Here is a 17,602-nt window from a genome sequence, read left to right as displayed (position 1 = left end):
CCTAGCTCACACTTCTTCTTCCATTTCTTTCTCTTATCTAGCGTCTCTAGTGGTAGCGCAAGGAATTGCATGACACAATTTGCGAAAACACTGTTCTGTATTTAGCTGTAATGTTTGCCACGATTGTTACAAACACGATGCTAAAACTGAATCTACAAAGTGCCCCGATTGTTGGAGAATATGCAGATAAAAATATTGTTTTGATAGACATTAAACAAGGTTTCAGTTGGAGAATATGTGAGAAATGTGTGACTCGAAACCCGCAGTAGATGTGATATTATGATCTCTATGACCCCTTCAAACCAAAGAAAACACGTGTGCATCAAGAGACTATAACCTATGTGGTGAAAAGCTTAACACAGATACCGAACACAGATGTTTTATACAACCGTTTATAACATACAAAGGTTATAGTTTTATCGCACATAATGTTAGAGTGTTTGATTCGTACAATTTATTAAATACAACAAGAAATCACACCTGAAATCATTGCACAAGGTGGTCAAATTTTGTGCTTCATCGATTCCGATTTTCATCAGTCTTACATCGATAGTCTGTCCTTTTTGTCGATGAGACTTTCCAGCTTTCCTAAAGCCAAGAAGTTACTTCCTCCATTTCTGGAACACCCTAGAACCTCAGAACTACGTAGGCCCGTATCCTGAACCTAAATTTTATGATGTAGATGGCATGATGCCTAAGGAAAGGGAAGAAATTTTCAAGTGGTACGTATCAGTGTCTGGCAAAGTCTTTGATTTAAAGAAAGAGATGACAGAATACTGTGTGAACAACGTCAACATTTTGAGAAAGGGTTGTTTTTCCTTTTAAAGTTTTATAGCTGTAGTTTTTAGGACCTGCACTTAAAACTCTAAAATTTGGTCACCCTTATCTAGCTCGCTGGTAAGACCACCTAATTAATCGCTCAAATGCAGCATCCACTCTCCTGAACTACTTTTTAAAATGACACTGTAGGTGTCTGTGTACAAGCAACGCTTTTTCGAGCTGTCAATTAAATTGGACAGGTCAAGCCTTTTATAAGCCGTGTTGAAAATACAGATGAATACGTTACCATTAGCAGTTTTGATCACTCTGTCTTCGACATAAAGCCACTGGACGAGTGCAACGTAATCATTTAAAAAACTGAACTGACTAATGTTGTAAATATGAGAACATAAACTGTAAAAACTGAGCAGGGTCACTGATCAGAGTTGTGTTGGTTCTGTCCGGTCTTTGACAAATTTTACCCCACAACGATTTTAGCGCTGGTTTAGCCACAGACATTTTGGCAGGGTTAACCTTAATTTTATTGGTTCCAACTTGATCCCCTTATTTTCCTCATATTTTTTTATGTACTCATGTTCAGTGGTTTCATCAATAATCCAGGATTGATACCCAGTACTTTCCTGTTTCCTGTTTTGTTTTGAGAAATATTTAATGTAGTCCATAAAATGATTATCAGATCTATTGGGAAAATATCACACTTCAAACATTTTTAATATTTTACAGCCTTTTTCAACGGCTTTTGCTATTTCAACAGAAGCTCAACCTGTAAGCGCTCTCTCCTGATTAGTGTGGTCGCAAAGCTTTTGCTGTTGTTGCTCACAGCATGTTCTACATGGGGGAATTTTATTATCTTATAGTCTGTACTTGCCCTGTTGCATTTTTATTGTTTTTGTAACTAGAGCAACTAGTGCTCTTGTGCTTTATCCCTGAAGGCATTCATGAAATATGCCTGAATTGAAGAAATTATAATATGCAATCAAAAACTCTACTGCTTGTATACTAGATACTATATTTCCACACACATATTGAGATTACCTGAAGGTCCACAGATCTCAACAGAAACAAAGTATTTATACGTCTCTGCTGACACACCTAACTAATTTACATAGCATTTGCACATGCTTTTATACAAAGCGACCCACAAGTGAGGTTGCAGACATGCAGTTTGTGTAAACTAGGTTTATTTTTGTTTTATTTGTTTTTTAAAGCATGCTTTAGATGTGTTTGCAAATGTCTACATGCTGTATGAGCATAGCGTTCCTCTGGAACAGAGCTTTACTTTGTCAAAAAATAATTAAATAAGGTGAATTTAAGTGTAATTTTAATTGATAAGCCTTTATTTTGAGATTTATGAATAAATGTTAGATGTATAGTATGTATCTATTTATCAATATATGTATGTATGTATGTATGTATGTATGTATGTATGTATGTATGTATGTATGTATGTATGTATGTATGTGTGTATGTAATATGTATGGTGTTCATAAACTTTTAGTGATTAATAAATTTTTTTGTTTATAAATCCTGTTTTGTGCTGTTAGTGAAATAAATAATCAATTAGCCTTTAGTGATGGGATTTAAAAAGATTGGTAATCAATTAAAAAAATATGAGCTATAGCTGTGTACTTAATGTTTAGTACACAAATATTTATTAACATGTACATTAGATGGTTAACTCCATGAGAATTTCAGAACTGTTTTATAGATAGATAGATAGATAGATAGATAGATAGATAGATAGATAGATAGATAGATAGATAGATAGATAGATAGATAGATAGATAGATAGATAGATAGATAGATAGATAGATAGATAGATAGAACTCAGCAAGGCAGGCATCTCCTTCAGCCACACACTGCTTGCCATGAAAATCGATACAGCATAAGAAAAAGCAATATAAGTACCTGTCCAGTGTCAAAATCATAAAATCCAAATTCACCCTACTTTCTCTTACGCTGTCAATTCCATTGTTTAAGTTAATGATATACAAATGTCCACTAGGTGGCGAACTAGACTAAAGTTCCAAAAGAAGTTCTGCCATTTGGTCGATGTTTTCCATTTAAATTGATTACTCTAGAGTTCAAGATCTTTCATATACTATATTTCATTTATTTTATGCCATCTTCAAAAGTATTGAGGCTAAAATCTCAGAATTGTGGTCATTTGCCAACCCATAAGCTAAAGGTATCCTTTATAGACACAAGGAGAACACACAGAACACCAACTTCAACATACCATGAAAAGCTTTTTATTAGTCAGATCTTTAAATACATGCTGAGGCTTTTGGTAGGGTGTAATCCCCGAATAGACTGTATTTTATGTTAAATACTGCGTGCAGTAATGTTGTGTGTAAAAATCAACGTTTATTGTATTGTTGTAGTAATGTAACAAATACAAAATAAATCTATCTAAATAAGAAGAAAGGAAGGTTGTTGTGGCCTTTCAGGCACAGGCTATTCCAGCATCCTCAGTGTGTTGGCAGTCATTGATTCCCATTCCCGCGTGCTTACAATCAAATATGCTGGTCTCTGTTCCTACACACTGCAAGTCATCTAACCATATCCGACCAGATCCTGAAATGCAAAAACAGCACTGTATTTAGACCCCACTTCAGTATTTTAAATGATAGTGTCAATGTGATTGGTCTCACTAATCTTTTCAGAAAATAAAATACTGATACAGCTGTATTTATATGTATGACTTGCTTTGGTTGTTGCTAACCTGATGTTTCTAGACAATGATTTTTTACTTTGTGTGAAGAAACAAATGATGATGAGATAATGCTTTATAGAAACAGGAAGAAGTTGTAGTGACTCACCTGGTTGTGCTTTAAAAACTTGTGTATTTCGCTTGAAACCCAACATTTTACACAACACTATGGCATCCAAATTGTCAAAGTTGTCATCACACACAGTGCCCCACTCTGAGTTAAACAGAACCTCTACTCTGCCTGCATTAGCAGTGCCGACCAAGCGCACATCTAAAGAGACAGGATGAAACACAGGATAAACAAAGGACAGATAAATATTAGATATTCTACAGGTGATATTGGAGACAATCAAGTGGTTAGACAGACACACACAGCATTGCAAAATTAAGTTTATTAGAAGTATAATTACGTGCAACAGTTGCTTGTTCTCCCTTATTTCCTTTAGGACCTGGGAGTCCTTGAACTCCCTTTTGTCCTTTTTGACCAGTAGAACCTGAATGATACAAATGTTATCAGATAAATGCATATATATGCTGCACAATCTACACATGCAGTCATGAAATAAATATACTTCTACACATACCTGTATCACCCTTTAGTCCAGGTAAACCAGGAGCACCTACAGGATTGTGTAAGAGAGAAACTAGTAAGTAGTTCCTGAACATATGTAATGTTTATAAAATCAATTTGTTTACAGTTATGTACTCACCAGTGAAACCTCTACTGCCTGTGTCTCCTTTAGCTCCAGAATAACCTGCACATTATGTCTACCATAAATATGCATTCTTGATTTATTCATGATCATATTATAATTATATAGTACATAAACCTTATGTCTGTGACATTATAATCAGTTTATTGTATGATTTACCAGTAGATCCTCTGTCTCCCTTTGGCCCTGGAGGACCTTGAATACCTAGAAGAAATAGCACATTATTAACTGTCCTAACTACATTATAGCCAATGTGACTTCTGTGCTCTTCTTACCTGCATTGCTTTCTCCCCTGTTTCCCTTCTCTCCAGCTAAACCTTTCTGTCCAGGGGGCCCTTGCAGCCCAGAGGGGCCCTGTGATCCAGGAGATCCTAAAATTTGAGAAAACTATGTTATTTGACCAAATTGATTGTGAGTAAACAGAAAAAAAAGTAAATTATACAAGAAAAGTTTAATAAAAGAAAAAGTCTTATAAAAAAAAAGTTTATAAAAGAAAAGTCATTATACCACTGTTGCTTAGTAACGGAAGGAGTGTGACTATTTAAGCTAGCAGCAAACCAATTCAAGAATCAGTCAATGCTTTCATATTGTTCACTGCTTTTGCTATTGGTCTCTTATTGGGATGTATTGTGTATATTCTCTTATTATCCTTCATGTCTATATCCTCTGATAGTTCAAATGACATCTTGCACAAAATCATTACTACTAATTAAAAATTCTACCACCATTGTTTTTCAGTGAGATTACAAATATTCTGCATCAACCAGTCCCCAGTGAACAAAAACGATGCTTCTATCTGACTAAAATTTTTATAAATAAATATTATATGCAGTGAAAAATATGGAGTTTATGCAATCTGGAACATGCACACTCATAAGTGTTCATAAATAATAGCAAACATGCCAGTATGCTGTGATCTGTCTTATAAAAGGTGTGTGGTTTGCTGAAACACTGTCAGTCATTGATCTGTCATGACAGGTCTGGCCTGGTGAGTAGTAGGTACAAAGAACCTGCCTGTAATAAGAAAAGCACCACTGTGGCCAGTGATGTGCATAACTTTATGCATTAACAGCAATAATTTACAATAATAATTTGTTTACTGGATGCTTTTGCTTTGTTTGTTTGTAAACAGCTATCACTGTATACATTAGTTAAAAATAAACAAATCAATTTTACCCATGCACTAATTTATTGAGTCCCATGTTGTCTCTTTTTTATTTTTTTATTTGGAGAATCTTTCCAAAAGAAAAATGTGGCCAGAGGAAGTTTTAGCAATAGGGGACCCACAATGCAATGTGTGTCTGCAGTAAATAAGAATTCTATCAATAAGAACCATTCCCGCTTGCATCATATGCTTTGTAAACCATTTTATCAGCTGATTTTTATGTCATATAATGACCCCCTATATGACCCCTCTATACAGGGGCATAGTCAACATTACAGAGTGATGACCCTAATGATGATACTGGTATATGCATCAAGAAAATGATCAAATAGGAAATCTCTCTGGGTCCTGATCATTGGAAAGTAAATGTGTCCAACAAATTTAATGCAACCCAGAAAGAATATTTTTACAGAGGACATATTTTTCGTCTGAAAATGAATGACATTAGATTACTGTCCTGCCATTAATGTAATCTATCCAGTAATCAGTAGTGAGGTGTTCATATGGAATGCTATTTCATTCTCACCTTTTTGTCCAGGAATACCTGGTGGTCCTTGTAAGCCTGGCATTCCTCTAAGTCCTACAATTCAGAAGGAAAAAGATTTAGCATACAGATGACTTGCTGAATAATATGATTTAAAAAAAGAAGAATGTATTATGCTTGTGGTGATGATGTTCTGGATCACCTGTTGTTCCATTAGCCCCTGGTGGCCCAGCTCTACCCGGTTCTCCTACCACACCTTTTGGACCAGGTACACCTGGAGAGAATATACAGTGAAATCAGGTTGATTGATTACTGTTTTGTGTATGCATTAACATTTATGGCATTTGGCATATGCCCTTATCCAGAGTTACTTACAGAAATAAGTCTTCTGCAATAAGACAATCAAGTCTATAGAAAATTTCAACACTTCACAGCATGTTATAAAGCATTTTAGGCAAATACTAACCTGGTAGTCCTTGAATTCCTTTTTCGCCCTTAATACCAGAGACACCTGGAGAGGAAAGAGGAGAGAGATAGAATTACAAGGCAGGGGGTATACATACACATATATATATATATATCTATATATATATCTATCTATATATATATATATATATATATATATATATATATATATATATATATATATATATATATATATATATATATATATATATATATATATATATATATATATATACAGTGAGGAAAATAAGTATTTGAACACCCTGCTATTTAGCAAGGTCTTCCACTTAGAAATCATGGAGGGGTCTGAAATTGTTATCGTAGGTGCATGTCCACTGTGAGAGACATAATCTAAAAAAAAAATTCCAGAAATCACAATGTATGATTTTTAAACTATTTATTTGTATGATACAGCTGCAAATAAGTATTTAAACACCTGTCTATCAGCTAGAATTCTAAACCTCAAAGACCTGTTAGTCTGCCTTTAAAATGTTCACCTCCACTTCATTTATTATCCTAAATTAGATGCACCTGTTTGAGGTCGTTAGCTGCATAAAGACACCTGTACACCCCATACAATCAGTAAGAATCCAACTACTAACATGGCCAAGACCAAAGAGCTGTCCAAAGACACTAGAGACAAAACTGTACACCTCCACAAGGCTGGAAAGGGCTACGGGGAAATTGCCAAGCAGCTTGGTGAAAAAAGGTCCACTGTTGGAGCAATCATTAGAAAATGGAAGAAGCTAAACATGACTGTCAATCTCCCTCGGACTGGGGCTCCATGCAAGATCTCACCTCGTGGGGTCTCAATGATCCTAAGGAAGGTGAGAAATCAGCCCAGAACTACACGGGAGGAGCTGGTCAATGACCTGATAAGAGCTGGGACCACCGTTTCCAAGGTTACTGTTGGTAATACACTAAGACGTCATGGTTTGAAATCATGCATGGCACGGAAGGTTCCCCTGCTTAAACCAGCACATGTCCAGGCACTTCTTAAGTTTGCCAATGACCATTTGGATGATCCAGAGGAGTCATGGGAGAAAGTCATGTGGTCAGATGAGACCAAAATAGAACTTTTGGTTCATAATTCCACTACACGTGTTTGGAGGAAGAAGAATGATGAGTACCATCCCAAGAACATCATCCCTACTGTGAAGCATGAGGGTGGTAGCATCATGCTTTGGGGGTGTTTTTCTGCACATGGGACAGGGCGACTGCACTGTATTAAGGAGAGGATGACCGGGGCCATGTATTGCGAGATTTTGGGGAACAACCACCTTCCCTCAGTTAGAGCATTGAAGATGGGTCGAGGCTGGGTCTTCCAACATGACAATGACCTGAAGCACACAGCCAGGATAACCAAGGAGTGGTTCTGTAAGAAGCATATCAAGGTTCTGCCGTGGCCTATCCAGTCTCCAGACCTAAACCCATTAAAGAATCTTTGGAGGGAGCTCAAACTCTGTGTTTCTCAGCGACAGGCCAGAACCCTGACTGATCTAGAAAAGATCTGTGTGGATGAGTGGGCCAAAATCCCTCCTGCAGTGTGTGCAAACCTGGTGAAAAACTACAGGAAACGTTTGACCTCTGTAATTGCAAACAAAGGCTACTGTACCACATATTAACAATGACTCTCTCAGGTGTTCAAATACTTATTTGCAGCTGTATCATACAAATAAATAGTTAAAAAATCATACATTGTGATTTCTGGATTTTTTTTTTTAGATTATGTCTCTCACAGTGGACATGCACCTACGATGACAATTTCAGACCCCTCCTTGATTTCTAAGTGGAAGAACTTGCAAAATAGCAGGGTGTTCAAATACTTATTTTTCTCACTGTGTATATATATACAAATGTGTGTGGGTGCTTTCAATATTTGTAGTGTTTTTCTATATTAAAATTATTACCAGCATAACTGATTAAAACTGATCCGAAAAGGTTCAAGGTCAAATATCTTATTTACTAACAAAACAAAGATTTTGTTATGCGGGTAAAGTCTTTTTTGTCATCTCGCTTCTTATAAATTATACACCGATTATGCATAACGTTATGACCACCTGCCTAATATTGTGTTAGTCCCCTTCTGCTGCCAAAACAGTCCTGACCCATTGAGCATTAACAGCATTAACTTCTTCAGCAATTTAAGCTAAAGAAGCTCTTTTGTTGGATCAGACCACATGGACCAGCCTTCAGTCCACACATGCATTAGTGAGCCACCCATGACACTGTCACCGGTTCACCACTGTTTCTTACTTGGATGAATTTGGATATATACTGACCACTGCAGACCAAGAACATCCCACAAGTGCTGCAGTTTTGGAGATGCTCTGATCCAGTCATCTAGCCATCACAATTTGGCCCTTGTCAAACTCACTCAAATACACTTACACTTGCCCATTTTTCCTGCTACCACATCAACTATGAGGACAAAATGTTCACTTGTTGCCTAATATACCCCACCCACTAACAGGTGCCATTATGAAGAGATCATCAGTGTCATTCACTTTATCAGTCATACTGTTATAATGTCATAATGTATATATATTAGTATTGTCAATTAATTAAAATATTCATACATTTTATCTGTTCTAAATGTACCTTCAATTAATACTTTTGAGTTGTTAATTCTCTAATCAACATGGACATGGACAAATATGGATGCTTTATGCAAATGCATGTTTATTATTACTGAAACTATACTCAACAAAGAGCTTGAAGACAAATTATTCTTGTAAATTTTTAAAAGTAATTATGGTGTTTTACATTAATGCTATTATTGTAAATCATCAGGATGACAAACAGAAGTTTTGCTATGTTTCCACACGGACGGTTTATAATGCTGGATGTGTGCATCATGGCGGACTTAAGTGCTTGAATTGAGACTTACTGCATAAGTAAAACAAATGTTTAGGGATTAAAAACTTTCTTTTTTATTTATTTATTATTATTTATCTTTATTTTGTTTATTTATTTATTTTTTATATCTGAGTAAAGAAAGGAGGTTGTGAATAAATGTGTATTCGTTGAAGGTTTTCATTTTGCCTCTTTTATATTAATTAATTTATATTTTTATTTTTTAAAAAAAGGTCAAACTTAGACCATTAAGCTAGTGCCATTTAAAATAATTTGTGTTACCTCGTTATTAAATCATTTATTTTGACAGCCCTGAAAGAATAATAAAAATGCTTTACTACCAGCGGTGCCTGGGATCCCAGGTGGGCCTGTAATGCCTATTTCTCCTTTCTCTCCCTTTGGACCTATGGCGCCAGGCGGTCCTTCTTTACCTATTAAGTGTATGATAAACAGACATATAGAGTAGTAAGAACATAGAGCAAGAACTGTGATGCAATAATTAGATAAACACATTCTTACAGAGAAAGCCAGGTTATTCCATACTGTATGTCACATACTGACCTGGTGATCCAGGGTCACCTTTAAGTCCTGGTGATCCTAGGAGTCCATTTAAACCTTTTGAACCAGGTGGACCTAACAAAAACATGCCAAAATCAATAATTAAGAAGATGCTATATGGCATTCTCTAAACTTATAAGAACTTACATTTTACTTAGAAGGACTAAAACAACAAAGGCAACAGAAAAATAAAGTAAGCCCCGGTGCAACATTAGTAGCCTTTGTGTATTATTTGTTATTTGTTTACCAGGTAAACAATTGTACATTATATCTAAAAAATAGTTATTGTTATAAAACCACAACACACAACCTTCAACCACTGCCTGTGAATCCCCATTATTGCATGTAAGTGTGTGCAAATAAGAAAACATAAATTTTTTTATTTGGATTTGCATTTTAAACTCTTTTTTTTTCCATGCCAGTACTCTCAGGTAAACAAACCCTAACCCTATATGACCTAAACAAAAAACTTCTTCTTTTTCTTTTCTCATTAGGGGTCGCCACAGCGGATCATCCGTCTCTATACTACCCTGCCATCTACATCTGCCCCTTTCAACTCCACAACTCCTCTCTCGCCACCCTGTCGTACCGTTTCTCTAAATCCACAAACAATGCAACTCCTTCTAACCTTCTTTATACTACAACATCAACATTCCCAGAGCAAATATTGCATCTGTAGTGCTCTTCCTCAACATGAAACCATACTGTTGCTCACAGATGGTCACTTCTTCCCTCAGCCTGGCTTCCACTACTCTTTCCCATAACTTAATGGTGTGACTGATCAACTTAATTACCCTGTAGTTACTGCAGGTCTGCACATCTCCCTTATTCTTAAAAATTAGATCAGTACCAGCACACTCCTTTTATTTATTTTTTGTTAAAAACTCCACTGCCATCTTTCCTAAATATCTACATGCTTCTACTGGTATGTCAACTGGGCCAACCAAATTTCCACTATTTATTCTCCTAATAGCTGCTCTCACTTCCTCCTTACTCATCCTATCCACATCCTGCTTCACCATCTCCACACCCTCCAACCTTCTCTCTCTCTTTTATTTTCTTCATTCATCAGCTGCTCAAAATACTCCCTCCACCTTCTCAACACACTCTCCTCACTGGTCAACACATTTTCATCTGCATCCTGTATTGCTTTAACTTGCAGCACATCTTTCCCAGCTCGGTCCCTCTGCCTGACCAATCGGTACAAATTATTTTCTCCTTCTTTAGTGTCCAACTTCTTATACAGCTCCTCATGTGGATTTCCTTTGCTTTTCGCCACATCCCTCTTCACCTGCCGCCACATCTCCTTGTACTCCTGCCTATTTTTCTCATCTCTCAGCCGATCCCAATTCTATTTCGCCAACCTCTTTCTCCCTATGCTTTCCTGTACTTTCCCATTCCACCACCACCTCTCTTTGTCTGCCTTTCTCTTGCCATACCCGAACACATACTTCTTCTTCTTTCGGCTTCTCCCATTAGGGGTCGCCCCAGCGGCTCATTCGTGTAATACAAAAATACATATTTTTAAAGTCATCTAAGTCTCAACATACCATATAATTCACGTTGAAAATGGCTGCTTTTAGTTAATAATAACAAAGGATCATTTAGAGTTTAGCAGTATATAAGAGGTTTAAAGACAGGGCATGAATGGTCATTACCTCTGCGTGTAATTCTGAGATTAAAAAGATTACATAAAACTGTTCAAAAGGGGGCACTGTATACACAGACTTTAGTGATATTTAGCTTGGTAGTTGGATTATGTTTATATGTCAAGCGTAAATGGAATAGATGGGTAAAGTCGTGTTAAAGGTTAAAGGAAAGGAAAAAAAATATATGTTTGGGTGAAAAAATGATTACAAATTGGACAATTTTGTTTGAATTTGGGCAATAAGAGCATTTTGGGGAATTAGAATTGTCTTCGCAGTGCAGTAAGGTTGCTGTGGTGCTGTGAAGAAGGTAGTTGGCAAGATCTATTTCAATAGCAATAGCACCCTGCAAACCTTGTAACCCCATGACTCCTGGTGGTCCAGGAGGTCCAGGAGGTCCAGGAAGTGCTACAAGTGAACAAGACAAAAGAAATATATCATTTGGTGCATGTATATTGGCTAAATGCATATATATTATGCACACAAACAATACAAGGTCATTTGATGTATTTATTTTTATCAAATAAAGTTTATCTTTTAAAGCTATTTAGCTATATAGCTCCATCATGACAAAGAGGTTTGGCTTATTTGTTCATTTTAGGTTTCCACTTAAATTTGGCTAATCCAGAAATTAAATCCTTCCCTACACCTTGTCATAAATAAGCAATGCTGTAAGATGCATAACAGAGGAGATTAAAGTGTGCTATTATGGTTTATTTATTCAAATTCTTGTTTTAGGTTAATAATATGTTAAAAACTCAATTTTATATATATATATACGTATACAGTGCAGATACAGCTAATGGTAAAATACTTTTGCACACTGTTTTGTGTGTGTGTGTGGGTGTGGGTGTGGGTGTGTGTGTGAGAGAGAGAGAGAGAGAGAGAGAGAGAGAGAGAGAGAGAGAGAGAGAGAGAGAGAGAGAGAGAGAGAGAGAGAGAGAGAGAGAGAAACCTTTTTCCTGGCTAATGCTGTTCACTTGATTCTGTAGATCGAGTGCACTGGTATTTAGTAGATACATTTGTGACATCAGAGACTCCAGACCTTTCTCATCCCCACATAGGTTGGACAGGCAATGCTGTAGGAATTACAGAATTTCCTCGAATAAAGCTGTACATCTATGTATTTGTGTATGTGTGTCTCTCTGTGTATGTGTATGTTTACCTGATCCAAAGGAGGGCCCTCTTGTTTTAAACTAATAGAGGATTCTAGCTGATCTCGGTTTTGTTTTCCTGTCAGTTCAGAGTGAACCCATGCCTCCAGTGTGATTACTATAAACATTTGTGAAAAATAGATCAAAATTATAACATCTTTAAAAACAAAAAAAAGTTTACAATAAAATAATTTGTTTGACATTATTGATTTTGCGTGATTAGTGTTGATTTAGTGTCTAACCCTAACCATTATGGTTATAGCACACAAAAAATATAAACCCCTTTCAGATGTTAAAACCAACATCCTTGTATAACAAAAACATGTATTTCCAATCAAGAGAGCAAAATTTTTTTTTAAATGTTTGTTCATGTATGTATCTTTTTTTATTATTATTTGAAGAATAGTGAAGAACATTTGTTGAATTACCGGAATATAATCATACTTATAACAATAATACATGTGACACAAAAAGGAACATACTCACTTAAGTAAAACTCACTTAATATGGCATATTTAAGAATACAATGAATACTTTGTGTGTAGCCTATAAATAGATCATTAACAAAGAAGCATTTCAAGATTCTGTTCTGTTAAGTATATTGCAGCATATTTTTATAGCAGGTAGGGCTTTTAAGAAAGCATTTAACAGTCTTTATAAGGAGATTGTGCGTTACCTTTGTAAGTCAGGAAGGAATTAAATCCTAGTAGTAGGATCAGAAATATGATGATTGTTGAATACCTGCATGCACTTGCTAATGACTTCCTAGGCTTTACATCTGCAAAAGAATAATAAACACTGGACACACATTCAGGGCAACTATAAATAGAAAGCACTGCTATTTAGCTAAATCTTTTTTGGACTGTTTTCAAACAAGTAATATTTTTGCCTGTGCTGAAGACATCCCAAAGCAATAACATATTTTAGCAATTAACTTGCTCCCAATACCTGATTCAAATTGGTATGAATATGTTGTTCACACACACACACACACACACACACACACACACACACACACACACACACACACACACACACACACATATGGTAAACAAAAACCTTTTTTTTATATTTTAAAATAGGGTCAAGAAAATACATTTGCAACCTTACAGTAGAATGAGGATGGATGTATATATATATATTTATATATATATATGTATATATTTGCCCATTTTCTTTTATTTTGAATTCCCAAAAAAATGTGTGTGTGTGTGTGTGTGTGTGTGCCCATACTATGCATACATATATATATATATATATATATATATATATATATATATATATATATATATATATATATATATATATATAAACATATAGTATAGGTACACACACACACACACACACACACAAAACCACATTGGTCATAATTTAAGAATCACTTTAAACATATTAAGGACTAACAAAAGATTTCATACGACTGTATTTCAACAGATGCTGAAAGAGGTAAAACGTGACAAAAATGGCAGTTTATTCTTATGGATGTCAAGGTTCAAAAATACTCGTTAAGCACCACAAACAACAAACTGTATAGATACAAATTAAGCTCCTGAATATCATGAAAGTTGTAAGAAACTACTATATCTGCATGTGATGAGTAACTAAGCTACATTATGCACTATTTGTAGGTATAGAAAAACAGATGTGAATATGTGGACTGGGAAAAAACATATAAAATGCTATGCAGAGATAAACCCAAGCTGAGGAAGGTTCGAGAAGTGAGAAACAAAACATCAAAATGCTTATTATTTTCAATTAATAAACTATAGTTACTCTTATTATACCATAAACATAACTGAACAATTATGTTTCAAATAATTACATTGGAAACATCATTTCAACCACAATTAAGAATTTTAAGATATATGAAGGTAGTCTTAACATTTGCATTTACACTGCGTTAGGTGCAGAGCAGATGTGATGTCTGACAGGTATTTAGGCTGAAATTATTTAAGAAATTGTTTTCTTTACTGATTTTGCTGGTGTGATACTTACCATTTATCTGAAAACCATAACGGCCTGATTTGGACCAATTCATGTCTGCATCATAGCAAAGGTTTTCTTTGCAAAATATCGAGTCATTATCCTGATTTTCATTTAGAGGTGTCTCCATCTTTACTACAACATGCAATGCATGAAAATAGAAACTGCAAGACAAAACTGCAGATATAAACAGTTCTCATTTGCTGATTTTGCAGATTACATGTCATTTGACCATGGACACACATAACAGAATAAAAAGAATGATCTTAGAAAGAGGAACCACAACATCCCTTTTACAATAGCACAATACTGTTCTCTATTCTTATGCCCATGATTTTATTCTATACTGACAAGAAAATCTGGTAATAATTTTTCTTTGTTTTATCAAAGGCTATAACTTTTACTTATTACATTTTCATACACAAATATCTGTACTTTCTCCTTTTTGCATTTTCAAAACAGGCTTGTTACTTTAGTTGTAATCTATTTGGTAACATGATCAATAATCATTTCTTCTAATTGTGCACCGTTTTCAGCCAATCAACCTATTGCTTGCTCTCACACACACACACACACACACACCAATGAACAAGGCAGAAGGCAACAAGAAGTCTGGGGCAAACGTGGATGTGACAGAGGGAGTCATGTAACCATGAGTGATGTAAACATGAGAGCAGAGACATTCATGATCACCCGATCATCATCATCTTTTCTCTGCTTGTGTTCTATATGGTAAATGTTCAGCCTGGATGCATTCACTATTTAACAACATTTTAAATTATTTTGTATTTATATTATGTTAGATCCAGTTACCATAGTGACACTAAAACAGATAGTAATAATGGTCTTTTAAAACATTTGTATTTTTACTTCTACTTGTGTGAAGGATGTGTGTACGTTTGCCATCTCTGCATATGACACAAAGCTCTCGTATAGCCCCTTTAAGGGTAGTTTTATTGAGATTTTATAGTGCACCTTTAACATTCATGATTACTCTTTAAGCTACTGTATATTATAAACCAGAGTGAAAAATCGTAGAAAACAACCTTCTTTTATTTTCTGAAAAGTAACAGTATTGGAGTTTAGCATGACAACGGAATATCGGGATTCAATAGTTGCAGACACTTGGAAGTTTGTTGTCCAAAAATTTTAATTTAAAACACACTTGTTTTATAATGTTCTAGTTTTAGTCTGAAAATGACAAATCTCCCACTTTAAGTTTTATTAATTATTTACCACAATAAAAGCAATTGTATGTCTTTGGATGCGGTAGCATTTTACATGACCTAAGAACTAGGTGACCCAAACCTCTTCCATGAAAGTTATAATATATACCAACCAGCCAGAACTTTTTGGCCACTGATCAGACATAACATTATTGCCTAATATTCTGTTGGTTCCTCTTTTGCTGCCTGACCCATTGAGCATTGAGTTTTTCTCAGTTGCTTTCGAGCTTTTCTCGAATCATCTTTAAGATTTGCAAATCAGTAAGTGCATTCTCAAAACAATGAGTACAAACAGCACAATACATTGGATTTCTTGCAAAAGCCTGTTTTTTGCTCAAAATACTTAATTCTCTCAAAAGTACGTATTTGTGACAATGCTTTATTTTGGTATTTCCTGGTGTAAACTATGTTTTGGATTACAAATAATGAAAATGCATGAGGCTGAATTGGCAACTATGAATTTCGACAGCACAAATTTACACATTACTGTATGTGGGATATTGATTGTAAGAGACCGGACTGCATTCACATTTTTTTATTGTTCTTTACTAGAGGACTGACAAAAAAATTACAATATAATGTCATTGTGATAGAAAATAAAAAAGACACGCATTAAAATTCCAAAAGGTAAACATAGGAAACACTTCCTACGCAGAACTGCACATATACAGTGCAATCTGTCTATACTCTCTGACGTCCCAGTCTGTCGGGCCACAGTTTTCATCCACATTACAACAGATAATATTCCTTGCAATACAGCGTAGAAAAAATCTTCTGGAAGGTCTTATCCAGCCTCTGCATGCTTTCGCTGTGATGTCCTCACATGCTGCATCCATTGCACCCAGCAGGGTCAAGTTGTAAGGTGACAACTTGTTTTGAGAATGCACTTACTGATTTTCAAATCTTAAGAATGAATCGAGAAATGCGCCAATGCAACTGAAAAAAACTGTAAAAAGTATAAACTATATAAGATATATGAAAATATATATGTAAAAATATAGGTATGTATATATATATATGTGTATATAGGTATGTGTGTATGGTAGATATTGACAGTACAAATTAAAGTGATTTGATGATTGTCCTTAAAGTGTCCATGTGCAGTATGGTGTGGTATAAAGTGGCACTGTGCTGTACAAGTCCCAAGTTAAAGTGACAGTTCAGAGTTAAAGTGTCATAGTGCAAAAAAAATGCTGTAGAATATATGTCACTATAAGAAATTTATGTAAATTAGTGACTGTATGCTCAATGTTTTAATTGCACATACTGGTATCATAGCTACTGTCAACATTCCTTTCAAATGATACACGGTACAGCTGTTTCATTCTCATGTGGTGTCTCTTAGTTGAGATGCTAACAGACTGGATGTTTTTAAAGACATTATAACAGTCTTTTGTATTTCCCTTAACCTAAAGGCATTGTTTGCTCAGACCATGGTGCAATAGACTCCTTTTTTTTGGGGGTGTGAAAAGGGGTCCTCTGCCACTCCTATGAGGTAATCCTGCAGTCCTGTGTGGAAAAAAATGCACTAATGCAATACATTTATACTTGTATACTTCTGTTCTTACTTGTGTTAGAGAATGTATATACACACTATAACAGCACAGTCCACACTGGTGGAAGAAAAAGGACATACATACCTGTTCTCTCTACAAAATGTTTGAATTATTGATCTTCCAATATTCAGCTGTACCCTCCTGAAGAAGAAGAGCTTGAAAAATTTTGACAACTGGCTTAACCATTTTGCATTCATTGACTTAGGCAATGAACTGATGCCTAAATGTTTTGGTGGTTTAAACCATTTAGGTGAAACTAGTATAATAATGATACATTTTTATCAACATGACACAAACAACTGA

The 17,602-nt window shown here is 35.4% G+C and overlaps 1 protein-coding gene across 2 annotated transcripts; it reads right to left on the bottom strand.

The window, feature by feature from the left end:
• Nucleotides 1-3,009: 3,009 nt before the first annotated feature.
• On the bottom strand, nucleotides 3,010-14,690 carry marco (macrophage receptor with collagenous structure). Of its 2 annotated transcripts, none has more exons than XM_083538048.1 (17): nucleotides 14,530-14,690; nucleotides 13,211-13,312; nucleotides 12,546-12,652; nucleotides 12,336-12,459; nucleotides 11,726-11,788; nucleotides 9,738-9,791; nucleotides 9,518-9,607; nucleotides 6,322-6,366; nucleotides 6,058-6,129; nucleotides 5,898-5,951; nucleotides 4,482-4,577; nucleotides 4,366-4,410; nucleotides 4,204-4,248; nucleotides 4,078-4,113; nucleotides 3,904-3,987; nucleotides 3,603-3,764; nucleotides 3,010-3,357 (listed from the first exon to the last, which is right to left on the bottom strand). In XM_083538048.1, exons 1-17 carry the CDS (start codon nucleotides 14,645-14,647, stop codon nucleotides 3,227-3,229), a joined length of 1,428 nt encoding a protein of 475 aa, XP_083394174.1. In that variant the 5' UTR covers nucleotides 14,648-14,690; the 3' UTR covers nucleotides 3,010-3,226. The 2 variants fall into 2 exon arrangements, with proteins under 2 accessions (XP_083394174.1, XP_083394173.1); XM_083538047.1 differs by having other exon boundaries at nucleotides 9,738-9,809; nucleotides 11,735-11,788.
• Between the last annotated feature and the right edge of the window lie 2,912 nt (nucleotides 14,691-17,602).

Source organism: Silurus aristotelis (assembly GCF_946808225.1).
Source record: "Silurus aristotelis genome assembly, chromosome: 3".
NCBI classification, from domain to species: Eukaryota; Metazoa; Chordata; class Actinopteri; order Siluriformes; family Siluridae; genus Silurus; species Silurus aristotelis.
The sequence above is the reverse complement of the archived record's forward strand: the minus strand, read 5'-3'. Positions and strand labels throughout refer to the sequence as shown.